General features: G+C 36.8%; 2 protein-coding genes across 4 annotated transcripts in view; one reads left to right on the top strand and one right to left on the bottom strand.

Annotated features, from left to right (window-relative positions):
- The window catches only part of htt (huntingtin), a 23,504-nt gene extending 986 nt beyond the window's left edge, over positions 1 to 22,518 (bottom strand). Inside the window, exons 1-49 of one of the 3 annotated variants that reach the window (XM_070133039.1) lie at positions 22,407 to 22,518; positions 20,797 to 20,999; positions 20,407 to 20,602; positions 18,637 to 18,761; positions 17,979 to 18,465; positions 17,635 to 17,709; positions 17,355 to 17,472; positions 16,387 to 16,656; positions 16,088 to 16,236; positions 15,474 to 15,702; positions 15,016 to 15,200; positions 14,718 to 14,873; positions 14,088 to 14,305; positions 13,733 to 13,927; positions 13,490 to 13,616; positions 13,265 to 13,362; positions 12,967 to 13,088; positions 12,470 to 12,552; positions 12,147 to 12,287; positions 11,848 to 11,917; positions 11,250 to 11,365; positions 10,818 to 11,003; positions 10,380 to 10,615; positions 10,081 to 10,204; positions 9,779 to 9,939; positions 9,497 to 9,645; positions 9,218 to 9,354; positions 8,919 to 9,053; positions 8,563 to 8,667; positions 8,071 to 8,348; positions 7,549 to 7,718; positions 7,135 to 7,351; positions 6,840 to 6,933; positions 6,156 to 6,335; positions 5,736 to 5,989; positions 5,320 to 5,478; positions 5,011 to 5,161; positions 4,704 to 4,881; positions 4,208 to 4,398; positions 3,542 to 3,741; positions 3,263 to 3,403; positions 2,851 to 3,027; positions 2,525 to 2,648; positions 2,272 to 2,405; positions 1,685 to 1,875; positions 1,304 to 1,413; positions 718 to 924; positions 432 to 613; positions 1 to 96 (exon numbers count right to left, since the gene is read on the bottom strand). The exon at positions 1 to 96 is cut by the window's left edge and continues 986 nt beyond it. In XM_070133039.1, coding sequence (XP_069989140.1) covers positions 1 to 96; positions 432 to 613; positions 718 to 924; positions 1,304 to 1,413; positions 1,685 to 1,875; positions 2,272 to 2,405; positions 2,525 to 2,648; positions 2,851 to 3,027; positions 3,263 to 3,403; positions 3,542 to 3,741; positions 4,208 to 4,398; positions 4,704 to 4,881; positions 5,011 to 5,161; positions 5,320 to 5,478; positions 5,736 to 5,989; positions 6,156 to 6,335; positions 6,840 to 6,933; positions 7,135 to 7,351; positions 7,549 to 7,718; positions 8,071 to 8,348; positions 8,563 to 8,667; positions 8,919 to 9,053; positions 9,218 to 9,354; positions 9,497 to 9,645; positions 9,779 to 9,939; positions 10,081 to 10,204; positions 10,380 to 10,615; positions 10,818 to 11,003; positions 11,250 to 11,365; positions 11,848 to 11,917; positions 12,147 to 12,287; positions 12,470 to 12,552; positions 12,967 to 13,088; positions 13,265 to 13,362; positions 13,490 to 13,616; positions 13,733 to 13,927; positions 14,088 to 14,305; positions 14,718 to 14,873; positions 15,016 to 15,200; positions 15,474 to 15,702; positions 16,088 to 16,236; positions 16,387 to 16,656; positions 17,355 to 17,472; positions 17,635 to 17,709; positions 17,979 to 18,465; positions 18,637 to 18,761; positions 20,407 to 20,602; positions 20,797 to 20,984 — 8,015 coding nt within the window. In that variant the 5' untranslated portion in view covers positions 20,985 to 20,999; positions 22,407 to 22,518. Of the gene's footprint in view, positions 97 to 431; positions 614 to 717; positions 925 to 1,303; positions 1,414 to 1,684; positions 1,876 to 2,271; positions 2,406 to 2,524; positions 2,649 to 2,850; positions 3,028 to 3,262; positions 3,404 to 3,541; positions 3,742 to 4,207; positions 4,399 to 4,703; positions 4,882 to 5,010; positions 5,162 to 5,319; positions 5,479 to 5,735; positions 5,990 to 6,155; positions 6,336 to 6,839; positions 6,934 to 7,134; positions 7,352 to 7,548; positions 7,719 to 8,070; positions 8,349 to 8,562; positions 8,668 to 8,918; positions 9,054 to 9,217; positions 9,355 to 9,496; positions 9,646 to 9,778; positions 9,940 to 10,080; positions 10,205 to 10,379; positions 10,616 to 10,817; positions 11,004 to 11,249; positions 11,366 to 11,847; positions 11,918 to 12,146; positions 12,288 to 12,469; positions 12,553 to 12,966; positions 13,089 to 13,264; positions 13,363 to 13,489; positions 13,617 to 13,732; positions 13,928 to 14,087; positions 14,306 to 14,717; positions 14,874 to 15,015; positions 15,201 to 15,473; positions 15,703 to 16,087; positions 16,237 to 16,386; positions 16,657 to 17,354; positions 17,473 to 17,634; positions 17,710 to 17,978; positions 18,466 to 18,636; positions 18,762 to 20,406; positions 20,603 to 20,796; positions 21,000 to 22,396 lie in introns of all 3 variants that reach the window. The other 2 variants (XM_070133041.1, XM_070133040.1) reach the window with 2 other exon arrangements.
- Positions 22,519 to 22,962: 444 nt separating this feature from the next.
- LOC113821020 (ATPase H(+)-transporting accessory protein 2) overlaps positions 22,963 to 27,500 on the top strand; it is a 13,449-nt gene continuing 8,911 nt past the window's right edge. The window contains exon 1 of the mRNA XM_027373452.2: positions 22,963 to 23,120. Within this exon, the coding sequence (XP_027229253.1) occupies positions 23,069 to 23,120 (52 nt within the window). The 5' untranslated portion in view covers positions 22,963 to 23,068. The remainder of the gene's footprint in view (positions 23,121 to 27,500) is intronic.

The raw sequence follows: 27,500 nt of genomic DNA, 5'->3' as shown, positions 1-27,500 counted from the left end.
GGAAGCGTGGGGTCAGGGAGGGTTTCATAATGCTCAACCAGGTAGACCCACACTTCCCAAACAGCAACCTCATGACTCTCACACTCACGACTTTTACTAAAAAGATAGAAAAAAAAAGAAAAAAGAAAAATGTAATGCACAACTCCAATTTATATTCTTCAATTCCACATTTTCTATTCTTTCCTAATCTAAATATTAAAGTTCAACCTTCAGAATAATATATACATATTTGACCATGTGCTGTATGTATCCAAACTCTAAGTTATGGCCTACTGCTATAGCCATATTCTATCTTTGAAAACAAAACTACAATCTCAATATAATATGCATATCCAACATTCCATTTTCATACATATGTTTATGATTCTAAAAATCAAGGAAGAATACCCTACTTAAGTTTAGCCATCAAAAAGTATACGTGTTCAATTTACCCATCATTGTACTTGAGGATGTAATTTGCTGCAAGCATCACTAAAGGTGGACTTTCTTCAGGTGGACCTTGTAGTAGGTAGAGGAGGCCCTGAACAGCACAGGTTCGTACAGACACCTGACCACTCTTCAGTCCACCCTCCACAATGTGCACCACACCTTCACTTAACGATGAACTCACCTCCTGAATAAATAAAGCAATTATAATACATAGTTTAAAAGAGTAATAAAGTTCAAAGATCTTCATCAAATCACTAAAGAGACTTTGTTACCAAATACTGGTCTCACCTGTTTGGCTAATCTTAGAGTGGCTAAGGCCTTACAGGTGGAAAGAATAATGTACTGCTGTGTGATGTGATCTTCTATGGGGTGTAGAGTATGCAGGGGTAGCAAGGCCTCCAAGACCCAACGGTGATGATCAGCTGAACAGAACAAATCACACAGGCAGCTCACCGACTTCACTACTTCAGCTACCACTGATGCACACAAACCACTCTGTAAATATTCAGATCCTTTATTGCATGTATATTTACAACAATAAAAGGAAGTCACTTGAGGGTTCTCAAAAGAAACAATCTTGATTTTCAAAACAAGAAAATATATTTAAAATGCCAACATTCTCTTCGAAGTAGCTCAACCCTGTTTCCCCTGCAATGAACTTTTGGCAAATACCTAATTGTAAAACTTTTATAGTACAAAAAGTAACCCATTATGTGGTAAGATAAAAGTATATTTAGACTTAATAGGTATTCATATCTGGATGATATCCAAAGTTAAATAATTTCAACAACTTACCAATCTTTCACACTACAATATCAAACTTTTGAATCTATTTTGAGTAACTTGAAAACCTGTCGAGGTTTGTGTAACTTACTTGTGGTCGAAGCCATAAAGAGTATAAGTAATGCAGGGTGTGGAGACAAGACTGTACATCTAAACCACAGCTTGCTAGCTGCCGTTCCCGAACTTCAAATTCATAACACCCTGAAAAATTTTAACAGCATTAATTTTCTTTACCACTTTACCATACATTTCCATGCAATATTTTTATCCAACAAAACCAGAGGGGATTCTCTCAGACAACTCAACTATTTAAGCAAACTAATCACAACTACTTGAAGATTCAATCTTCTTATGCCTTCACATGACAATTAAAGCACTAAAGCTTTCACATCTATACGGTTACTTTCAATGCCTAAATATAAAAGTACATTTCTGACTATGCATGACCCATAAAAGAGGCAAGGAAACACACCTGTTTGGAGCACAGTTTCAGGAGAGTCTGGCGGCTCGGCATGGCTATTGAGAGCAGTAACCAGGTATTCAACTGACACCTGACTCAGCTGGTAACTAGGTGTCTGCCTCGGCCCTCCCTTAATCAGATGATGAACTTCTCTTAACCTCTCATGGAGCCGGAACATGATCTCTTGGAGCTTCCTTCCAGATCTAAAATGATTTCAAGTTCATCAAATGAATGTACAAAATAACAGCCTAATAATAAGAATAACCACATTATAAGATATATATTGTAGAAAAGGTATGAATGAGAAAGAATATCTTCATTGTGTAAGAGATGTATTTGACCAGTTTTGATTATATTTCTCTTAGAAATACATATATCAAATACTTAACTTCTATTAAAACCTGTCAAAAACATTTTTGCACTGTGAAGATATACATTAATTTCAAGATATTCATCTCATTCACACATTTTCCACATTACTATTGAATTTCAAGTTACACAAAGAAAAGTTTCATACTGTATATACAGAAAATAAATGTACATCAACACACAAATTACAAAATTTTGGTATCAGGAATAAATAACATGTTACTACTTACTTAGAGGTTAGGTAAGGGGGTGGCTTATCTCGTGGGATATTCAACAAGTGTCCGCTATGGGGATTGCCCGGTAGTGGGAGCAGCAGAGTCTGTACCAGTAGGGCAGTAATCCCTCTTACAGCCAGTGATAAACTCTGTAGAATGGAGAAAAAGAGTCTTGACAAACAAATTCCGAAGACAAACTTTTATCTGGGCCCCGTGTGTATGAATTTTTTTTTTTCAAGAATGTTAAACAAGAGAAATTCTGCTTTACCAAGTTAATGAAGGGGAGTTCTTCAGCAGGTGTGTTTTCACTAGGAGTAGAGTTCAGGACACATAACAGTGCCATCCACGTCTCTTCAAACTGATGTCGACCAATCCAGCCAAACAATTCCAGTCTGCAATATTTCCAAAATATTAGTATCATAAACACATATATGTAACTCAAGTCTTCCAACACAGCTAAATATTTCCATGATCAATTTAATTAAATCTACTCTTTTCTCTGAGAAAAATTACAAATAATACCACAAAATTTACACATTTCTAAAATACAAGACACTCTCCATCTAAGAAGGAAAACAAGTAAAGACAACTAACCTGAATACAAACTGCTTCAAAACATCTGTCTCCTGTAAGAGATCATTATGGACTGGTGGTAAAGTTGTACCGTTTTCTCCTGAGAACTGTGGAGACCAACCAAGGGTCCACACATCTGGAGGTATTCTCACAACACTATTCACTACTGGCATCCGGCCAACACCCATTATGATGCCTCTGAAATAATTTTCAGTCTTGTTCATATTTGAAGTAGTAAAGAGAACATTCACTTAAATCTAATTTTGGAGTTTTTCACACTGGGATATCTGTATTCTTAAAAGATTTGTTCTTGAAACCAATTTATCTTCAACCATACTCAATGCAGTAGTTTTGAAAAGGAGTATGCAAAATCTTAACAATGAAGCAACATTACCTATCTAATTATCTACAAGTCAAGAACCACAATACTTACTTAATTGGCTGTGCTATACAGGCTGGTAAATCACGTGCACTGCCAGCTTCCAACCAGGATATCAGCTGCATCAGCCTGCGACAAGCCACCAAGGGACTGCTCTCTCCATCATTCAAACACTGGCTGAGGGCACTTGGCAAACTGTGAAAATGGAATTCCATTAGCAATTCAGCATAATAACAAAAATAAAGAAAACATGAGCTCAACTTGTGCTTTCTGTAAGAAATATTTTATACACACACTAAAGATCTATACTGATAAGCATGGAACCATCAATACCTTGGAAAAGCTCTAGGCTTGATAAGATGTGAGGCTGCTGCATGTAGAGCTGCTACCATAGAGCAAACATATGATATTCTCTCCGAGAGGCCCATCAGGTTTGCCAAAGACCCAGTGCGTAGAACTGTGTCCACACATGATAGGCACAGACTCGCTACTTCTATGCTAACACTTCCTAACCACACTTGCCAATGCAGATACTGAAAGAAAAAACATTGGGAGCGGTGACAGTAAAGCATAATATCAAATATACACAAATTTCTAATGTCTTGAAATTTGTCTACTTGTAAATTACATTGACCTTTATATCAAATATGCTTTTCAAATTTACATCCAGACACTATTAATAACAACTCCTGGTGATAACATAGCATAAGTGTAAAGATCAAAAGATACAAAATCAACATGTGAACCTCCTATTATGATACCTTGTACTGATAATAAACAAAATGAATCTCCAACATTTGCTGTGCAACAACTACCAATGCTTAACTAACTTGACATACTATCTGAATGACTTAAATTATGTGAACATAAAAACAAATAACTAACAACAGATTTCCTCCTAATTCCTACATTTTCCAGAGATTCTGATAGCTTTAGTAATACTCAACACTAATTATGTGAAGAAAAATCTGATTCTAAACCATGGATAAGCTCTCTTACCTCCATGGCCAAGAGAGCAAACCGTAGGATGTGTTCAGAGCTATCTGGCGGGATTTCTGCACCCCATGGAAGGCGGGTCATGGCAGTGAGGTATTCGATCAGCGCCGGTGCCAAAGTATCCACCACACTGCCAATACCATCATCACCAGAGAGAAGCTTGCACACCCTTTCACTGTACTTGTTACCCCCACCTGTTCAGAAAATAAGTAAGTGGTATCAGATAATTGAATCTCTCTACCATTCTTTCTGAGACTATAAAGGCAAGATCTAGCCGGACAGAATTGAAATGACATAATGTAAATATTTTTTTTCTTTATTTTTAACTTCACTGTATATACATATATATATATATAATATATATATATATATATATATATATATATATATATATATATATATATATATATATATATATATATATATATATATATATTTTATGTGCTGCAAACTACACACAATTCTTTTGCACTGCTTCTGAACCATTGCTAAGAATTACCTGGGGTGAAGGTGTGATGTGGCCTTGGCAATGAACCTGCCACCTGTGCTAGGTGCTGCAGGAGAATCACTTTGCTAGCAGTGTAGAGTGGTGCTTCTCCTGTTCCACTGCCGCTACTGCACTCCTCACTGTCTCCTGTCTCCACTGAGCTATTGCACTCACCCCAGTCCCTATTTGCCTGTTGAAATAAAGTATTTTCTATCAGTTGGAATAAATACCGAAGGAAATCTAACACAAAACTTATCCTTTTTCCCAGGGCAGAATACATGAAAAACACTACAGCCACCAGCATTTCATTTCAAACTACCTGCACAGTGGTGGTGAGTCCAAGCCTGAGAGTGTGGGTCAGGAGTGCCGTGTTGAAGGACTTCCCGGACATGATGTTGATGATCTCACTGTACTCCAGCTGACTCAGCAACTGCCCACATTCTAGGCCTCCACCTTCCCCCTGGGTGCACCTACAAGAAATGTGATGAGGGTTATAGATTCATAACGAAGGAAATTACAACTATCACATTTCCATAAAAAGACAAATAATCCCACTTATTAATCAACAAAAATAATAAACTGTGAAGGGGACCCATATTTAGCTGACTTAGAACTACTGTCATTTTACCTGTTTCGAACAAGCTGAAGGTACCAGTTGAGATCTAGTCGAGTGTTGGCAGGACCTTGGAGTGGTGGGCTGATTGGAGTTGCTTCAGTGCACGGAGAACTAGCAATGCCATGTACCTGTCCTAACAACCTCTGCAACAAGCCATGCATCTGCCCATACCTGTTGGTTTAAGGTCACAAGTCGCTTAGCATGGAAAATAGATCAATGAAAGAATAAGAAAATTATTTAATGTGTTGTGTACTTGAAGAAAACATGAAAAAATTACATAGCTCAGTGAAATCATCAGTTCCATTCACGTAATCAACAGAGAAATCTTGAAATGTCATTGCTGAAAAAAACAGATATAATTCCCCTGCACATAACAAGAAAAAGAATAAAGTAAAAAATAAACAAATATAATTCACATAAAGTGTTACCTCTTGTTCAGCTTGTTTTCCTTCATATAATTCAGAATTTTTGTTAGGTCCTCTAGAGGCAGCTGAACAAGGACTTGGCCTGGGGGCATGGCTAGAAGAAGATGAAGGCGCTGGGTTGCCAGGGAACAAGCAGCACGAGTGACAGCCAAAAAGGGTGAGGCAAGGAGCCGCTCCACCAGGAAAGTTATAAGGGCACCAGACTGTGATATGTGCACTCCTGACACCAATGATATAATGTGGCCCCCATATTCTGCCTGGAAAACAATGATAAAAACAAACATTTGATTTAAAATAAATAAGAAAAGTCTAAAGAAAAATGGGAGAAGAACAGCTACCCAATTATATCCACAAAAACTAACTCAAGTTGTGAAAACAGTGCATGAAAACAGCACATTACATATGTATTACAGAGACCAATACCTTCTGCACATGGTCACAACGAGCATGGATGGCTTGAATAAGGAGCGCTGAGGCCGCAGGTGATGAGTGTATGGATTGAATAAGTGTGGAAATTGGTGGCTCTTTATGAAGGATAACAACATCACTTATGTGTTGTACAACCAACCATGTCAGCCACTCTCCTTCCTGCATGTGTCGAACCTGAACAAAGGAAATATTAATCTTGATTCAGTAGTGACTTTAACCTTCTTCACATATCTGACATGTCACAAACTTTAGTTCCTAAGGCATGTATAGGCATATCATATATAAAATTCATACACAATAAAGCATACGATATACAATATCCTCCCAATCAACATGATACCCCTATGGACTTGTGATCAACCAACAGTAGGTTTTGTTCTTTCTGTCCATTCCCCATAAACTTATCCCCGCCCACCATCATCCCCAAATCCTAACTCAGTCTAACCCAGCTTCTACATCCTGCCAACTGTATGAGAGTTCTCACACCAAAATCTTTAGTTTGACTTGATTTTAGTTCAAATATACCCACTGACCATCAAAGCAGCTACAGCCATATCCTGGAGTCTGTCAACCACATGTCACAAAGCCCATCGTTTAGGAATTAACTTAAATCCTTATCAATACATACATTTACTGTCAAATGGAATACACAGTTAACATGCTAAATGCTGTACTCACAACAAACTCAGAGAAGACAAGTAATCCACATCTTCTCAAGAACTCCAGAGGAAGGCAGCTGGAGGGTCCACTAGCCTCACTCACCACTGGGCTGCTGTGTTTTCAGACCATGGAGTAGGAAAAATACAAGAATTACACATTGCAATATACAAGCACATCAGCAATAAGGACAATAACTCATTCAGTACATTTTGCTTACATCTAGTAAGCAAAATATGTGTAGTCTACTTATAATATACTAAGAAAATAGTCTTCTCTTTCTTAAACAATGCAACACTGATTGGTAAATTAATACCTGATACTCGTAACTGATTTCCGCTGGCAAGTCCTTAAGACACGTGTCCAGAGGTTTTGTGAAGTCAGGTCTAAACAAGTCATCAGTTTGCACCATAAGAGTGTGAGAGGAGGATACCAGCCAGATACAGAGAGCAAAGCTTCACTTATTTCTTCCATAAGCTCTGACTCTCGACTGCATATATCCTTCAGAGAGGTGATAACATCTCTCCACTGACCTAAAATCAGATCAAATGGGATGCAATATCTCAAAACATGTTTCAAAATTCTTTTAATAACAGCAAATAAGTATCAGTATACAAAAATATATATACTGCATAACAAAGAATGCATTTTAATACAAACAAACATAGAAAGTTATTCCCCCAATACCATTCCATGTACATATTTACTATTTGACAGACCTTAAACCTACCAGAAATAGTGAGATGCAGGAGAGTAAGAAGCAGGTGGTGGGACAAATGTACCAATAAGCTGGGGGTGTGTTGGCCACCTTTTCCATCAGGTGGAGGCCCACTATTCAACAGGGACAACCGCACACTTCTGATCTCACTCACACTGACTCGCACCACTTCAAGCAGAAATCTGGAGAGTGGGGAATTAAGAACTCTGAAAGGCTTATCCATAATGTAAAACTAAAAACTAGTTTTAGAGTAAGATAAAAAAAAAAAAAAAAATGAGAAGAAAATCCAAATGAAAATAATTCATATGGCTGTTGCACATAAATGTTTTGAAGAGGGTCAAGAAATGCCTATATCAGTGAAATAGCTTTCAAAAGACTAACAAGAATAACCTTAGTAATAATGATTAAGCTAAAAAAATCAAATATCATACCAATGATGAGTATTATAAAATTATCAGCATTATCAGAAACAAAAAAATAAATAAAACTAATAAAAAATATTCACTTCTAAACCCTTCACCAGTCTTATCATACCTGGCCATTGCCACTTGAGGAAGAGTCTCTGGCTGTGTCACATTCAGAGGATCTCTAAAGCCTGAGGCATGGTCTCCGACCTGTGGAGAGAGAGCCTCTGATCCACTTGGTGTAGGTCCTGGAGAGGTGTCAGATGTTACATCGCTGTGCACATAGTCCATACTCAGCCCCAACTCTTCAAGGCGTGCAAGGACCAACTCTGGGGTGGAATGGGTGATAAGGCTCCGCAGCAGCAACAGAACGCTGCCCACCCAGCGTTCAACACCCACTGTGCTCTCCTGAGGATGGGATGCAAATGTTAAGGCTCTACTTGCAGTCTGATGTAATTAGTCATATCTATAATAAACATGAAAAATTTAAATTAATATAAGCAAAGATCATGTCAGACAGAGGAAAGTTTGTGAAAGACAAATAAATTCTAGTTGGGTAGTAGGGGAGAGGGAGCAGAAAGAGAAAGAAAAATTTATCTTAATATCAAGTTAATCATTCTACCAGTTCACAAGGCGAAGTGAAGAGAGCCTTGAGTACACAGTCGACTGGCCGGTAGACACTGGGACAGACACCATTCATGACTTCTTCCACAGCAGCTAGAGAATCCTGTGACAAAGCAGATATGTAATGGTTGAAAGTCATATCTTATATAATATATATATTCTAAAAATAATAGTATCTTTCTGTATAACCTTTTCATTATGCAAAATAATAAATTCTTATCAGCAATCATTATCAGTGTTTAAACATATTACTCAAGAATGCTAATCTTTTATCATCATAATCTTAATAATAATTATTATTATTACTATCACTATTCATTTTCTACTATCAGATACAATAAAGGTCTTTCTTACCTCTGAATCCAAATTAACTTGTAGCTTGGAGAGGAGTGGTAGAAGAGTGTCAATCACTTGCCGAGACAATTTCCTCCAGCGCTCCCTGTTGCTCTCCATGGTTGCTCCAAGCACCAGCGAAATCAGGCGCAATACCTTTCAAAATTCACAAGTTATGACACTATTCGTAAGGAACTATTACCTGAAAATATATATACCTTTACGGAGCTTTTTTTCTTTCCTGTTCCACATCATGAAAAATGTATAAAACATCAAGTACTATACCAAGCACTATTATTTCCAAACCAAAAAGATTTTACCTGGTGATAATGAGCCAAACGTAGCAGCATGGAGCATAAGACCTCCCTCTGAGTGTCTAGCTCCCTCTGGTCCGTCGTGCTTGTAGTGCTCCGGACCAGAAACAAGTCTTCCACCAGAGGCTGTAAGGCTAGTATACCTAATGGGAGGCATTTGCTAAATTAATTCATAACATTATGGAAGTCTAAATGCACTAAACTGTCTAGCATTTTCCCTAATTTCACCTTACTTTCTATTGACTTTTAATGTTCAGCATTTAGAATTTCATCATTTTCACTTACAGTGTGAGAGAGGAGGCTGTCCACTAGCCATAAGACCATCACATAACTGCATAATCTTGGGAACACCAATGATGCTCTTGCTGTGATGTCGTTCATAGGACAAAAGCACCAGAAAACGGAACATGGAAGGAATCAACTCTTCTGCTGACCTATGTGAAGAGAAAAAATTAGTTTTCACATATATCAACTTTGTTGCTTCATCAACTGTCATTCACAGTCACATGTAAGCCACATTAAACAATAATTCATCATTAAATTTCATTTGGACTAGTTAAAACTCACTTGATCTGTCCTTCCTCAATGTACTCAAACTGCTTGATGACATATCCTATAAATATCTGATCCGAGTCCAGCAAACAATAATTAACCCGAATCTGCACCAAGTGGATTAGGAGCTGGAGCACTGACCGTTGCATAATTACATCACTTGACACTGTATAGAGCTGAAGATTAAAATATAAATGTTATCTTGTGCATATTTGCTTAGGTAACTAAACAAATATGATGTAAAATGACAACAAACATACCAAATCATTTCATTGGAATAGAAATAAATAAATAAATGAAAATAAATAAATGCTCACCTTTAATGCTTTGATGACTAGTGGCTCAAAAAGCCTTATGTAAGAACTCAAAGATGACTTGTCATTTCCTCTTCCTAAGGTCTTGAAGAGACTAGAACTTCCCTTTCTTTGATTAAGTGTGAAACTGAAAAGGGAAAGGAATACAATCATTATCTTAATGATTTACATTTAAAAGAAATTGGTAGTCAAGGAAAATTTCTGTGATTGCCAACTACTGTTCTTTAAGACTTCCCGTGGCCACCAAAAGGAAAATGATGACAGTAGATTAAGTCACATGCAAAAAGACAAGAGATTCTCACCTTATAGGTTCACTGTCCTGCCGCGCCTCAGACATGGCAGTCAGGTCATCTTCTAGCTGGGACAAAGGCTGGGTAAAGCAACGTTGATGTAGACTAATAATTTCTGGTCCTTCATTAGCACTCTCACCACCAGTTCCCATAGAATCTGTTGGCACTCTTGAGTGATGATCTGATCCCTTCCTACCCAAGTGCTCAAAGAGTGCCATCACATTTGAACCAAACAAGCACTTTAACAGCTGAAATACGTGAAAAAATATATATTTTAGTAATCCATTGAAATCTAAGCATTACTTCTGCCTTTTCATATCATACAGTGACAGCACAAAACTATATATATACATGTTGACACTTGAATTAACTAAGCTAGCCATTCTTTAGTTCAGTCATAAATTCAATGGAGAGAATACTTTACTATTTTTCAATCAACACTTAGCTCACCTGCTGACCACACTGTACAGTTAGTGTGGGAAGGAGAGATGTCACCACCTTCAAATACTGCAGGATTTCTTCAGCAAGCCTCCCAAACTCTAGCATGGAGGCGACTTCTAGTATCCTTCCCAGGCTTGTCAAGGTGACACGTAACAATCCGCAAAGTTTCTCCATTGTGTTTTCTTCTAATGAGATCTAAGGGGGAGATGCAACATTATCAGTCAAAAAAAAATTAAGTATAGTCAGTAGTGGTATGGATGTCAAGCCATCATTTCATATCTGCTCACTATTTTCTTTCTCCTTAAAACATCTATTAGATATAAAAAAAATAACCTTAAATAATAATAATAATAATAAAAAATGAATAAGAAAATCAAAACAAAATTATGCACATCTCTTCATATTACAACACAGTCATTCTGAAATGATGATCTCACTTACCTTATAATTGGCATACGCATTTTTCAGTACATCATACATCTTAATGTACTCTGGGAGATGGAAAAATGACCCAATAGCTCCTGGCTTTGATGATTTTCTTTCCTTTTCCTCATTGTCTGATGGAGAGAGATAATTCCTTAGTTAATGTGAGATTAATTTACAACTACAAAAATGTGAGTGGGACTTGAAATAACTTTAATGTATATCATTTCTATAAGAAAAAAATATGTGGGACATTAAACTAGCATATAACATAACAGAAGATGAACAAAAAAAAGTAATTGAGGACAAAAAAAAATGAAGGAAAAGAAGATGGATGGAAGAGAATGAGCGAGACACCATTGGTGATGGAGAAAGAATATAAAAGGAGGATGAGGATTAAAGAAAAAAGATATACTAACAATAAAACAGATTGACATGACATAGCATTGGTAACATACCATGACACATTTAATATAAGAAGCCAAGGTCTACTTTTTATACTACTATCTATGCCACCTACTCTTTGAAGATCAGTTTTTCTTTGGGTTGTACAAAATACCAGTAGACATGCTGTTCATTTTAATACACTTCATTGAAATTGTTAGGCAACACTTACCCCCTTTGTCTCCTTTGCTTGGAGAGTGTGTACGATTTTTATCACCCGTGGTTTCTGCTCTTGTTCTTCTCTGTGGTTAGAATAACACCAGAATTATAAGACTACCCATCAAATACCAGTCATTACAACTTGCTGGAGTTATTAATACAATAATTTAACCTGGGTTATGAAGTCTTCTTACTACCCAAAAATATAATTCTAGTCTAAACTGCAGCTTTATTTAAAATCACTCATAAAAAACATTCTGTTCCTGATTTCCCACACAATTTCATGGAAGTGCAGTGACAAGTGCTTTTTACCTTTATTGGAGATATAGCAGTCTGTGGATTCAGAGGGGCCAGTTGAGGTCGAGAGCCAGGTGTGATCTCCTCCAAGACATGGGTATAGACACACAGTACTCGCAAGATGTGCTGGACAACTGCCTCCACCACTGTTGACATCTGTAACCCCAAAATAGGTTGTACTGTGTTAGTTGACATGGTTTTGCTGTACGATGTAACTGGTATAGCTTCTCAACCTTCATATTTAGTAGTTTTAGATTTTCATATATAATGAAAGTTGTGTAAAATCTATAGAATGAATACTGCAAATTCTAGAATACGGGCTATAAAATTAATCTTACCTGTTGGGATCCTAATAGCGACCATGGCACTTTAGACGATGATATGTCATCCCTTCCATGTCTCAAAGACTCAACAGCAATTCCTGAGGAAGGATGAAATATCAGAAAATGTTTTGTGCATTAAATAAATACACATACATATATTACAAATAAACTTATATAAACATAGACATGTATACACATAAGCATACACCAGCACAGCACAAGCACACCTACCTAGGCATAGATACATGTACAGATACATAAATGAACACAAACACAGACACAGTAACATGTACACAAACCTAAAAAGGAAAACAGCCACAAAAAGAAATTAAACTCCATTGTGATGTTTCAAACTCTTCACAAGTTCCTCAACAGATGAATAATTAACCTAAATGGATTCATTCCAGATCATTATTCATCTGGAGAGTTGTGAAGAGTTCAAAAAGTTACAATTCAATTTCATTTCTTAGTGGGGCTGTTTTCCTTTTCAGATACATATATATTCATCTTACCAGTGAGGATGTTCGAGGCAAGAGTGAGTATGTTCTGTTGGACACTGAGGTCTCCTGCCAGTGGTGCCTCACCAGCCAGAGAGAGCACCAGTGTGATTAAGCCAATGTGTATATTGCTGTCACTGGAGGAGAGATGTTATAATTATAATGGTGAAACTCTAAATATGTGCATAAGCAACTATGAGAGCAAGAACAAATCACTCCTTTGAATTAAGAGTTCAACAGCCTTAGTAGTCACAGGCATATCCACTTTCATGTTGTAATTTCAGCACCAGTTTTAAAAAATCAAATACAATACCTTGTTTGCATTTGAGGAATGTGGCATCCCCAGGCAGCAGGATACAAAACTGGAGGATAGTGTTCACTCAGCAACGACAGAGATTCTAAACATCCAAGCTGATGAAAAAGCAATTACCATTAGACTAGATGCAAGACTAAAAATTTCATAATGAGATCTAGGTTATTGTCAGAGACAATGAGCATAAAACATAAAAAAAAAGTATTAATAGATCTCTATACTTACCATGAGGAACTTGTTGTTCATGTTCATCAGATGAGTTGTTAAGGCATAAATGAGGCGAGAAAGGCTCTGTGAAACTCCTACATTTTTCAAGTCTAAGGAGATTCCAAAAGACTGATGACATCTGGCACTGTAAAACAGAAATATAGTTATTTCATATATCTTTTGGCAACTTTACAGTCTGTTCTCCAAATAACTATATACATATATGAGTAAAGAGATGGACTTAACTGCAACAGTTCTTACCTGTCAGTTATATGTGGTCTACTCTCAGGGAACAGTCTATGCATGGGTGGAACAGGGAGGCAAGGCAGACCTCTGTAAGACAAATGATGGAGAGACTGTGAGTCATCCATCTTTCCTTTGAGGCGTCCCGGACGTACTAGATTGGATGCCACTTTCTGGATGAGATTACCACTGCTCATTAATTCTGGAACCAGTCTGAAAGAGGCGAAGAAGAGGTTTGATGAGCACTAGAAAGTCTACTTGTTTCAAGTAACGTGCCTTTTTAGAGACCAATAATGAGAGTTTATAACATAGTACAATTTCAGAGGATTTTTTCTTCAAGGGCAGTTGAAATGTCTCAGATTTAAGTACTAACTTCATGCATGCGGTTCCTGCAGCTGTGCGAACTCTAGGGTCTTGATCTGCCAGCAAGGGAATTAAAACTGCTGTCAAAACACGATGCGAGAACCTGTCTGACTGCCTCAACGAAGACATCATTGCAACAGCACCACCTGCACTTGTGTATGTACTGCTGCTTTCAACATGATCTATGTAGCTTAATGGAAGTCCTGCCAGCAGGTCACACAATTCAACCTGTGATGAAAGAAACCATTTCAACTTTATGGCACTTCATTAATACAAAAACATGAATTTCACTTACAATTACTTCTACAATATACAAAGCAAGTTTTGATTACTTTGTATTACAAGTTAAGGATGGCTTGTCCAAAAATAAGTCCTCTCATGGGCCCTCCTCTCCCTCAGCCAATCACAACGTCATGTTTTCCTGCCTCTATCATTTCATGAATGAAACATAGTGAGTATCAAACAGATCCAACATCACACTGGCGGGACGCCCGGCAATGTTTAATTTTCTGAGTGTCTCATATATGGGTCACCCGTCGTAAATGGGTTAAAGTTGAATAAATAGTGTGGTATCTAAATATAACTCATACCTGTAGCCAATATTACGTTACACTAAAGAAATAAATCTACGTTTCCTTACCTTGACTAACCAATATAAATTTGAGCCAGTATTGACAAGATGTGGGAGGACGGCAAGAACTACCCCAGCATGCCAGGAGTGCAAAAGTTCTCCAAGGCACAACCCTAGACCACTGACAGCTCCTCGTGATGTCACACTAGATTCACTACCTAGTAACTATAAAAGAAGTTCATTAATCAGTAAAACAAATAATATCTTTTTATTCATAAACATGATGAGTAAGATAAAAATGAAAAAATAATCATTACAGAGGTTATATATTGACTGTCATATGTAAATATCCTGTAAATATACACACCTTGCACAATATCTCCAACAATGAGGGCAAAGCCAAGCCAGGTCTCCCAAGATCATTATACTGTCCACAACCATGGATGAGGCTGGCTCGGATGTACTGGCCAACAACTGTGCCAACACTTGCTCCCAGCTGAGGATCTGAGTGTCTGTGAAACCTCAGGATGTCATCGATATGTTGCTCTAGTTCTGGTAAGAAAGAGAACTTTCAATTAAACACAGACACTGGCCTACACTGTCACATGGTCAGAAAATTCTTACCAAATCTACCTTTCAAAATGTGGTCTAGTGACATGACAAGAGTAAATAATGAGACTAAAATTATCCATGAATTCAGCTTACTAATCTGCTGTATGATGGAAGTTATTCTGAAATTTAAACCAATAAGAATAGAGTACAATTAAAAAAAAGTTTTCAGCATATATCTTTCAAATACTTTTCAAAGAAACATTCAATACTCACCAGTTTCCCCTCCACTTGTAGTAAAGAGAGGCTCAGCCATGAGGGAAGGCATAACTGTGACAGCTAATCCTACACAGTTGAGGGCCAGGACTTTGATGCTCACCCTGACCATCTGGTCAGGTATTAGCGACCCAACATGACCCGAGAGAAGGAATGAGGAGGAAAGGTATCGCACAAGGTATCTAATGGGGAGACTCTCATCTAGAAATGATCCAATGGCACCTCCTGCCTGTAATAATATCAAACATTACTATACACTTTCAACAAAAATAGATTCTTATTTACTATCTATAACAGTAATTCTTAAACTTTTCAGGCCACATACCACATTTCTCTCCTACTTTTCACCACACATGATAATTTTCCCACTCACTCACTTTAGTACACAGATCTGATCATGCAGATTTTACCATATTTTATAGCCATTCATGAAATGAAAACAAAAGACATATAGGATTTGAGGATCCTGAACTATAGTATTCGCATATTTTTTCTTCAACTTGTAAACTGTTTGAAAATTTTACATGACCATACACACTCCTCATAGAAAAGAAAGAAATCTGATTATATAAAAGCTTTCTTGATTTATTTTCTATTATAACACATTTACTTACTTTATCAGTACCCATAGCTTTGTCATCAAGGGATTTGTTATGTGAATGTGATGATATGTGCTGAATGTGTTTCCTTTTCTCACGATCTCCATTGCGTTTTTCACCGTTAAGGTCCATCTCTCCTCTTCCAAATAGTAATGAAGCATCTCCTAAAAAATCAATGAGTTAACGATTTATTTCAGTGTGCTTACGCTGTTACTAATTTTCCTTTTTTTAATGGCCTTCAATGTTCAATATCCTGGAATCATCTAACATAATAGCAACAGTATTCAGGAATGCTCTAACTGAAATGAACTCACCTGACACTTTGCCAATCTCGATGCTGGAGTAGAGGCTGCTATCATTCTCATCAGCATCAACCTCTGTCAATGACTCTTGCCTTCCCTCTCCTCCTCCCCCTCCTCCCCCTCCTCCTCCTCCACCTTTATCATCTTCCTCTTTGAGTCCCTCCTCCAGGTCTATCTTACCATCTGGTGTGTCAATATCTATGCTGACCTTCCCACTGCCTCCCTCCAGATCCAGCAGAAGACTGTCTTCTTCATATAATGAAGGAGCAACACTAATCTGACCTGGAGAACATGTTTTATTTAGTAGAACCATACTGGGCATGAAATTGGCTATAATGTTGCTGTCTCCAAAGAACAGGGTACAGATACCATGGAGACAGAGCCATGGGGCTCCACAAGTGCTGTCTCCAAAACATCAACTATTAGTCTATCTATTGCACCTGTTTTCCCTTTTCTGTGATTTTTGGAAATATTCTTGTTTATCTTTTACCATCATAATAACCATAATGCCAAAAATAAAGGTATGGGGAAACCAGGGGCAGTCATTAGTGTCTACTAGTTGACAGATTGGTGGCTCAGCATTTGTGGATCCATCTGAGTGCAACAAAATTCACAAAAAAAAACAACAGTACATTAAACTGCAGCCAAAGAGTTAACTGTTTGTTCTTTTGTGGAAAATTTCAATTGCAGTTCTGAAGTAACAATAAATTGCAGTTTTGCTTTACATTAGACAATTTATTGAATTGCAGATAATACATTTAATAAACAATTCAACATTCTCTTTCATCATCATATAATAACTAAGTACACTGATTATCAATGTCATTTGAACTATCTAAAATAGGAAAATCAACTACTGTTTCAGTAAGAAAGAGGATGAATGATAGGTTTAAAAGAAAACACAGTCTGTACTATAACAGTGCACTCTGGTATAATGTACCAAAATCACAGTTTAAGTGGATAAATTCCCGGAAACTCACTTGGTGCCCTTGAAGATAGCTGACTAGCTCGTGGGTCAGCAAAGATCCTCGACCTTGTGATGCCTTCTGGTGCTGTGAGAGTCATCAGGAGAGCAAGAGGAGGGTTCTGCAGCAAAGTCTGAAAAGAAAAGAACATCATTCTGCTGAAGAAAGACTTTTAAACAAGAATCAAAAGTGCCACCACCTCTTAAGTTTCTATTAATACTTTTGAGGAGGTACGTATATAGATACACAGCATATGAAAATACCAAAAAAAAATCCTCTAGGAGGTTGCTCTTACCTGAAGAGCCTCAAGACTTGCTGTGATGATATTATGGTCTGAGTGGGAACTATAATGCAAACAAAGCTCATACACCTGTAAGGAAGATATGATCATCATATAAATTTTTTTTAACTTTACCATCCTATTTTCTTACAAAGAGTCAACTAGCAGTAGAAGAAAAAAAAATTAATATATGCATCAAAAAAAGAAACAATATATTTATCAAAAGTTCAATGATTTGTGACATGACGTATATCATGATATTTTCTAGCACCATGCACACCTTAAACTCCTGTAATTCCTTGTGGCCCAAAATATCCTCTTGTAACAGTCCCATAAAAAATATTTTTGTCTTTATTTACCTGAAGTGTTTGGTCATATGAAATTGCATAATCTGAAGACTGCGGCTGAGTGGAGTGCTGCGACTGCTGCCCTTCTGAAGGGAGCGAGGGAGAGCACTGTTCCCAAATATGAGGCATGAGTGATCGCATGCAGAGAAGGCATCCAAGAACCTGGCTCGTTGGGATGTCATCTTGAACAGGTACCAAGATTTGAAGGATTGTACTCAACAGCCAACCAAAGAACATGGGTGGCTTCCGCGAGTGGCAGCACAGCACAATGAGAGAGGTCACTGCTGAGCGACGAATGGCTGACGAGGTGCTGCTGAGGTTGTGCAAGAATGCCTTAAGAAGATTCTTGATCTCATTGTCGTTTGTAAAGTGTCCTAAGACTGGCATGATTTTCTCAAGTGAGCTGGCCAGTGTCTCCAACAGGGGCTCTTCTGTTCTGCGGGCCATTCTTGTGATGTACGGTAACAGGTTTTGAACATATGCTCTGCCTTTCTGAGGTCTGGAAAATGTGCAAAAATTATAACACTTCTGTTGGGACTTTACTTTTTTTTGGTGGATATCCTCAAAAAGGTTAATTCACAACAGTAGTACTGTACCAACTACCTCAAACAAAACACTTAGTACTAGATCCTCTTCAACATATATGACAAAAAATACATGTACATCATACCTGATATGATGACACAGAGCGGCGAATCTTGTCAGTGCTGCCCTTAGACTTTTTACGGATCCATTCTTTTTTATTTCCTTGTATAGCTCAACCTGGATCTTACCAAGCTGTGTCTCTGAGAGGCTCTGGTGTAGTGAAAAATTCTAATAATTTTCCTATGATAAAGTACCAAGTATATACAACACAAATGATAATAAACGTATACATATACATACATGCATATATATATATACATATAGATAGATAGATAGATAGATAGATAGATAGATAGATAGATAGATAGATAGATAGATAGATAGATAGATAGATAGATAGATAGATAGATAGATAGATAGATAGATAGATAGATAGATAGATAGATAGATAGATAGATAGATAGATAGATAGATAGATAGATAGATAGATAGATAGATAGATAGATAGATAGATAGATAGATAGATAGATAGATAGATAGATAGATAGATAGATAGATAGATAGATAGATTGATAGATAGACAGATAAATAGATAGATAGATAAATATGAATGTATATATATATATACATATATATATATGTATATATATATATATATATATATATATATATATATATATATATATTAGTTATATATATATTAGGTATATATATATATAAATATATGTATATATGCACACATTTGCATCCTTTTTCTACTCAAATAAAAAAAAACAATCTTAATTACTTTCATTAAATATTACTTGTACAAATTCTAATAAATTTCTGATTTAAGACAACGTGAACAAATCCTAGTCTTTTACACTGTAAACCAGTAATTTCTATATTAGCAATCACCTCCCCATCAAACAGGTTTGGAAAACCTGTGGAAAATCATTCATTTATATTAGGGACACAAATCTGAGATTATGCTCTTCATGCAAAACATTTTAGAGTAAACCGATGTGTTTTGGGTAACAAATTACTCTTCCCCACTGCCCACTGTGCACTGCAATCATGGTTGACTTCATGCCTCTCTGTTCATGGCCAGGTATAGCTTGAACTGAATCCTTATTGGATGATAAATTTTCTGGGTACACTATCTATAGATAATCCTCACTGCAACCTATAGTCTCCAACCAAAAATCTTATCCCTGAGGTGTTTCAACAACTGCCACATGCAAGGCTAGTTTTGACAAAATGAATGCCCACATATCATCTTAACCAACAGACGGTAATTTTTTCAGAAAAATCTAGATTTACTTCAAAAATGCATAATTTATCACTGAAAGATAAAAGTTCAAACAGCTCTGGAAGATATGGTTATATCTTATTTCAATTTGCATTAGAAATTCAACAGATAAAAAGTGTCTTGATTTTAACTGATCTATATGTAATGTACTGTTTACAATGAAAGCTATGATAGTCCTATACTAAAAAATACTTGGTTTCTAAGAGCGCATGAGCATGCGCACATGCACGCACACACACACACGTGCACAGACAGACAGACAGACAGACAGACAGACAGACAGACAGACAGACAGACAGACAGACAGACAGACAGACAGACAGACAGACAGACAGACAGACAGACAGACAGACAGACAGACAGACAGACAGACAGACAGACAGACAGACAGACAGACACACACACACACACACACACACACACACACACACACACACACACACACACACACACACACACACACACACACACATTTAGTAATCATCATTTTTTCATTGATTCATTGGCTCCTTTCTCACTTCTCTCACTTACTCAATTCTAAATCAAACACCTCAATTTACTCACTCTGATGACTCTGTTGAGAGACTCATTTGCATTTGTCCGCACATCAGGGTCTGTGTCAGCTGTGAGAAGAAGGAGAGTCTCGATGCCCACTGACAACAGCTTCTGAATATCTGTGCTTTTAGCCCCTACGAGAGCATCAGCTATGACAGTACAGGTGGCAGCTTTTTCCTTTGTACTCAATACCTGGTCTTTTTTACTGGAAATATAAACCATGACTGGTGTCATATTCTCATACAATGGTTCCCTATATTTGAGGTATATACACAGATTTGCCAAAACTAGAAGATACTTAAAGAAAAACAATAACAATAATAGAATTAATCATTTCCTTCCTTTTTTAATGAAAGATTTACAGCACAAAAAAAAGTAGAACCACTGCACTACACATACCTGAGGAGCCCCTGACTCTGTTGTGAGAGGGAAGACGCCAAGGATGCCATGGTGCTGGTGTGCTCCTGGGGTCGCTGGTCAAGTCCCTGGCTGCTCCCACCGGGTACCGAGCCCCCGCCACTGGCTGGGTTCCCCTGAGACAGCTTTACTGCCTCAAAGGCCCGGACGAGCTTTTCCAGGGCTGCCATTACAGCCTTGCTTCCCTTTGAAAAGATGATGATAAGTAAATTGCACTTGCAGATGCAGAAGCAGAATATAAAAGCATGATGAAAATAACAGAAAGGAGTGATAAGTGAAATTACTGAGATTGATATGAAAATCATAAAAAGAAAACATTTTACATTAATGCTTCATCATCTCATCTTTGCAAAATGCTGGCAACTATAATTTTTCATCAATTTGCACTTACATATATTACTGACCATTCCTTTTTTCTCAGCCATCATTTTACATATCCTATATGGTTTCAAATACAGGTACAGCTGAACTAAATGATAAATCTGTGATACTGATTTAATACCTTAAAATGTTGGCCATTCTAACTTTCTACATTTCCACTTTTTTAGTGTAAAAGGTATTGGCAGTGAATAAAATATCATTCAGTACTATGATACTAAGGAACATACTTTGATAATCTTTGGTGGAAAAATATTAATTTTGCAATGAAGCTATACGATTCTCTTTATATTTGATAAGACAGACACTATCCATGTCTTCCATAAAGATAAGAAAAATAATCTCAATAACATTCCCTATGATTCTGTAAGTAGCTTAAGAAAATAGAAGGACTTCAAAACAAAAATATTCCTTTCACAAAAGTTTAATTACATAAAACACAGACTTTTTTTACAATGTAGCTTTAACAAGCACTGCAAAAAAGGTAAACAAATCCTGGATTTAGTACAAATCATGAATGTATTCTTTCTGATATACTTTCTCATAATCATCTAATCAAAAGAATTTTATCATGAAAATTCATTGGATGAAAATTCTCAAGAAGTCTTTATCAACCTTTTTATGAATAACTTGCTTTTTCTAAGTAAGTATACCATTAAAGCACTGTTCATACTTTATCTTTTGTCTTATAGATCCAATGAATTCAATCAGTAAATTTTAAAAAATAACAAAATAAAGGAATACATGAACATTCTGCAATAGTTTGTGTTTTGGATTTCAGTCTCCTATTAAAGGTAATTCCTCTAAGTTTTTGACTAATGCCGTTAAGAATAAATTAAAGCACACGTTAAAACAAGAGCAAATGAAAATTAACAAATACAAACAAGGGAAATAAATGGGAAATACTAAAGTAAACAAGTGTTGATTGAGAGAGAAAATCACATTCTCATTTTAATATTACCTATGCGTGCATTTAATACAAATCTAAGTAAGAACAAAATATACACTAAATCCGACCTTTTCCACCATATGACACCCTAATTCAAACTAGAGATCAACCCGAAAAACAAAAATCTAAAAAAATATATATCTGAATACCAACACGATCTCTAGGAATCCCCTGCAAAACCTTGTATTCAAACCACAACTCTCCCTTATTTCCTTATTTCCTATGCCTACACCTGTACCAATAGACTTCTCTCACCCTCTCTCACCTAGGGAGTTCCCCGCGGAGTGTGAAAAAGGGTGAAAAAAGGGAGAAAAATCATGAAATAAGTGATGCTTCTCCTCCCTTCACCCTTGTCAATATGGCACGCTCGCTTTTCCTATTTCTTTTATTTTTTTCCTATTTATTTTTCTGAAGAAGAGGGATTTTAGGATAATATTACTTCGTTTATTTTTCTTTCTCGTTTCTCGCCTTCTTATGGGTATTTTGGGATTAATTGGAGGAGATTTGTGAATTTTCTTTCAGTTTATTTGGAGTCATGTGATGGATGCAGTTGCCAGGTGGGGTTTATTTCGGGGTTTAATTCTATAAAATAAAAGTATTTCGAGTTTAATTTTGTGGATTTTCTTCTTATTCGGCTTTGAATGGATTCTATGGTAATGGTAGATACACCAAAGACCCATCCCCGGAGAGAAAAAAATCCGAAATTAGAAGTGGAAAACCGACCTGTCACATGATGGGAGAAAACGGGAATATCCACAAAATCGCTTAAAATCGCTCTAAAATATCCTTTCCTCTTCTCTAATTTCACTTATCAACACCGAAAAAAATCAATCTTTCTTTTGAAGTCCTAAAACAACAAGAAATACGAGAGGAAAGAGGCAAAATATACGTTTTCTATGATTTTGTATTGATTCTGCCTCAGTCAAGATGGAAGTTCAGACTGTCAGGTGGCTCTCCCTCTTCTCTCTCCTCTACACGGGTAATTAGGACCCTATTTGTGCCGTTCATTTGCTGGATTTGTGTACGAGTGCGTGTTTAATAAGTGTGATTGCCTATCTTTTAGTTTTGGTTAATTGGTATGGAGTAAAAGATGTTTTGTGTGGAAGGGAGCTCAGTCACTCTTGGATGAAGTTAAATGTTAATAACAGTTTGACAAGTTTTCTGTTACTGTATCTCTCCTGAATAGCTTTTACAATTAACCATATTATATTTACGTATTAGAAATGATTTATCCCGAAAATAAGTAAATCAGAAGGAGGAAAACCATAAATTGATCTTGTATTAATTTGCGAAAGGGAATCTTAGGGAAGTGTTTTGGTAATTTTGCACAAAAGTATGTTTAATCTGTAAACAGAATTGTGCAGAGATGATGTTAAACTACGATAAGCCCTATACAGAGCACGAGAAACAACATATATTTTTTTAAGATACCGTAAGAATGTACATCACCCTGCAGAGAATCAAGCAATGACCGTAGCATTCGTGCTTTCTGCATACTGACAAAAGCAAAAAAAAAATGATTATTCTAGCAAGCAAGAACTTGGGATAATGTCACCGAGAGTGATGCATAAGGATAGAGGGAAAAGGGTACTGCCATCTTATGGAGCATAAGAAATAGTCACCAATAACTCAGATATATCTTCAGCACCCTCATATTTATAGCGAAATGATGGAAAATATCTGTTGCGTATCACTGCTCAGAGGCTAAGTCCACAATGCCCTAACACAGCCAGAGTAATGTTGCAATTTCTATAAGTCTGTTTTCTATAAGTTGGCAAAAAATACTAATAGAGGTGAAGTAAGGGGGCCTGCCCCTTGGTTTAGGCAATAGATAGAAGGTAGGAAAGATTAGGTTTGGATTTTTAGGTTCGCATGATAGCCTTGTTTTGGGACTTGGTTTTTGGAGGGTGCATCACTTCCGGTAACAAATACCAGAACTTGTAATTTTCTGTCATATTTGTAATCAATCTAAGTTCAGTCTTGCAAAGTATATTGATAGATAAGTATTAGCCTTCACCAGACAGCAAAGGTGCATACTTACCGGCTGTTGAGGTCCTAAGCTCAAGAACTGTGTTGCCTATACTGATTAATATCAGTGCATTGTATTTGGTGCATATCACAGCAACATTTATTGCTATCCTTTTCTGTAAAATTACCTCATTGCTTTTTAACCCATCCCTACCGGTTATCTTTGAATGTAGAACTCCTTATTGATAGGTAATAGAAATAACAGCGAGTACCCACTGCCTGATATTCATACATGACCCAATCAGAGTGTGAGCCAAGAACCGGTGTCTTGCATAAGCGACTGCTTGCTACTATCCATCATGCCAGAACAGTAGTGGAATGCATATAGCAATAGATGAAAGTTGTTATAATTCTCATCTGATTACATATACTACCAGTAACACAGCATCACAGGACCAATATACAATTGCTACTAAAATTTAGAGATGAAAATTTGGTAAAAATAAATGAACTAATTAAATCTCTATGACAATGCAGTTGGTATGAGTTGAAAGAGACTGACGCACATAGATAGATGGAAATGAACACAGCCATCTTATAGAGTTGAAGAAATAGAGTAGGGTATAACATACTTTATGCTGCAGCTGCTTTATAGTCACCACTAAATGACGAAAATATAACACGCAGTCGTCGGTTAGATACATTGATACCATGTTTGTCAATCTGGAGATATGTTCATAGCTTGTCAGGGTTGAAAACAGTTATTTGTTTAAATCTAATGGGAAAATTATTTTGACAAAATCCATCTTTTATTTGATTGTATCTGATTTTCATATTATGATATATGGTGTAATTATAAAAACTAAATTGTCATTACTATGGAAATAACAGTTTAATTTCCTCCATTCCCTTGCTGTTGTTGTTGTGATGGGGGCTTAGGAGACAAAGACTTGAGGCCCTTCTTTCCACTTCCTAAGATATGAGGTTTATGTTGGAAGGAAATGATTGGCTTTGGATTAGTCCTGGCCTAAGGGAACCATGGGCACAGTAATCCGATTTAGTTATCTAGCCCTAACTCCTCATGGGGACCCCAAAGGGTGAAACATCTCACTTCCCCACATACTCCAGGCTTACCATGGCCAATAATGATTTTGTTCATTTATAAGGGCCATTGAAGTATTCCCCTTTATGAACTATCTCTACAGACTTTAACCTATTTGGTTTCCCAATCCCTGGTTCTCCTTTGATCATGACTCTGAACACTGCTACTACTATTCCCTCCTTGATATCTGCTGTCAGCTTAGTCTATCCCAAGTCACCCATTACCCAACTTTCAGAAAACATACATTCCTCTCTCCCAACATCCTTCACTCCATCAATCCATTCTCCACGGTCCTTAATTTTCAACCTTCTCCTTTGTTACTACTCTATCTTTATTGCCCAACATCCAGCAGTACTACCTCACTCAACTCCCTCTTCCTCCTGTCCTTGTACTTCAAATACTTCCACCACTACAAATCTTTTGAGTACTCTCTTTAGCTAAGTAAAGTGGAATCAGTTTTTTGTGATTCCCCTGCTGCTCCTTACTCTGACAGTACCATTCTCTGCCAATCAAGGCAGAACAGTTTCCTTCCACAGCTGTCCAATCGTTTATGCCTCATGCATGCATTATATACCCTGATTGACCTCGCTAGCAAACCTGTTCCTGCTAGCCTCACTTCTGCCTTAATACTTGTACCAGAGATTTTTTCCATCTCCCTGTCTATGACAAAGGTTGGTCAGACATCCATCCTTGAAAGCTTGAAGCAACACTAGACATAAAATGTGGAAAGTGCTCATAAGATCTTTATGGCCAGACTGAAAGGCCACAGAAACTAGATTAGCTTGAAATTTTAACCTGAAATGGACAAAGTAATCTACTTGTATTTTATAACCAATATATCTAGTGTTGCTATAAATTTTGCCAAGTTTTACTGGTCTTCTGTATGACTTACCATTAGTTTGATTCATTATTTGCACCAGTACCTAGTCTCATAGAAGGTTTATTTAAGGGTTGAAAAAAAATGTCAAGCACCATCAGCTTTTGTAAAGCAGCTATAGTAAGCCTATATTAGACAATAAGGGGTGATGGTGTTGCCACAGATGACCAGGTTTTTAATCAAGTCAAGAAGTATTTAAAAGGTTGGTTAGTATTGGCTAAGAGCAACAACTGATTTGCCAAATAGGCAATTCCACAGCAGGAGGGACAAGAAAGGAAAAATAGAATTCACGGTTTAATTCTATATATGGTGGGAATTTATTCACAAGACCCATATCTTCCCAGAAAGAAGTTGTTCTGAATTAGACCCATCATTTTTCTTTATAAATGTGCCTTCAAATATATTTTACATGTTTTCAAGCCTTTAGACCCCCAAAATACTGTAATTTTAGCCTTGCAAGACTTTTAAATTATCTTGCTTTTTGTTTCATTTTCACGTGATTTAATATGCAAGTACTATGTGCTGAACAATACATCTCACAATATATAAAAAAAACTGAATTCAAGAACTCTGCAAGTGGACAAACTGTAACATCCATCACATAACATCCGTCACACATAGTTATGTAATATATTTTCATAGGGTTTTGGGTTTGACACTTAACTGCAATTTGTAGTTTTCTGTGACCAACTTGAGTTAGATGTATAGCATCAAGGTTCCAGACAATTCGCAAATAAAGTTACTTAGTATTTGCCTATGTCCATTTGATGTAACGTCCGTCACATATATGTTTTTGATTACACTTAAGCTGTTTGTCAAGCTGAGAATATTTCCTCTTGGTATGAGAATACCAGTGGCATAAGCAAGCCTATAACACAGTATCAAGTGCCAGGAGGTAATACTCTAGTAATAAGGGCAACTGAAATAACTTCCAACCCTCTAAATGTAACATCACCATGGAATTGCCCAAATGCATCCTTACCTTGATTAAGAAGAAGAAATAATCAGGTATATTTTCACTTGGTGAAGTGACAGATGACGTATTTGTAAATATTTGTATGGAGGGGAAGTCAATGACAGAGGTTGATTCAGTTGAAAATTCTACAATATCAAGGAATATTAAATAATCAGCCCTATATTTCTTGATAGTTTACAGCTCTGAAAACATATTTCTTAAACTTATGTTAGACTAATCAATATCAGCCTTGGTTTCTTAGGCCACCTCCAGTTAACATCTTATTGTCTTGGTTCATTGCAATCACATTCCCCAGCCCAGGCTACCTAGTTTCAAAACATGTTTTGTAACATGCAGTGTGACACTGGATTATATTTTTCTTTTCTTTTTCTTTTTTTTAACTTATTAGTTCATGAAAGAAATCATCTATAATGTGAATCAGAGCAGAATTCAAGTA

Source organism: Penaeus vannamei, chromosome 18 (genome assembly GCF_042767895.1).
Source record: "Penaeus vannamei isolate JL-2024 chromosome 18, ASM4276789v1, whole genome shotgun sequence".
Classification (NCBI taxonomy): domain Eukaryota; kingdom Metazoa; phylum Arthropoda; class Malacostraca; order Decapoda; family Penaeidae; genus Penaeus; species Penaeus vannamei.
The sequence above is the reverse complement of the archived record's forward strand: the minus strand, read 5'-3'. Positions and strand labels throughout refer to the sequence as shown.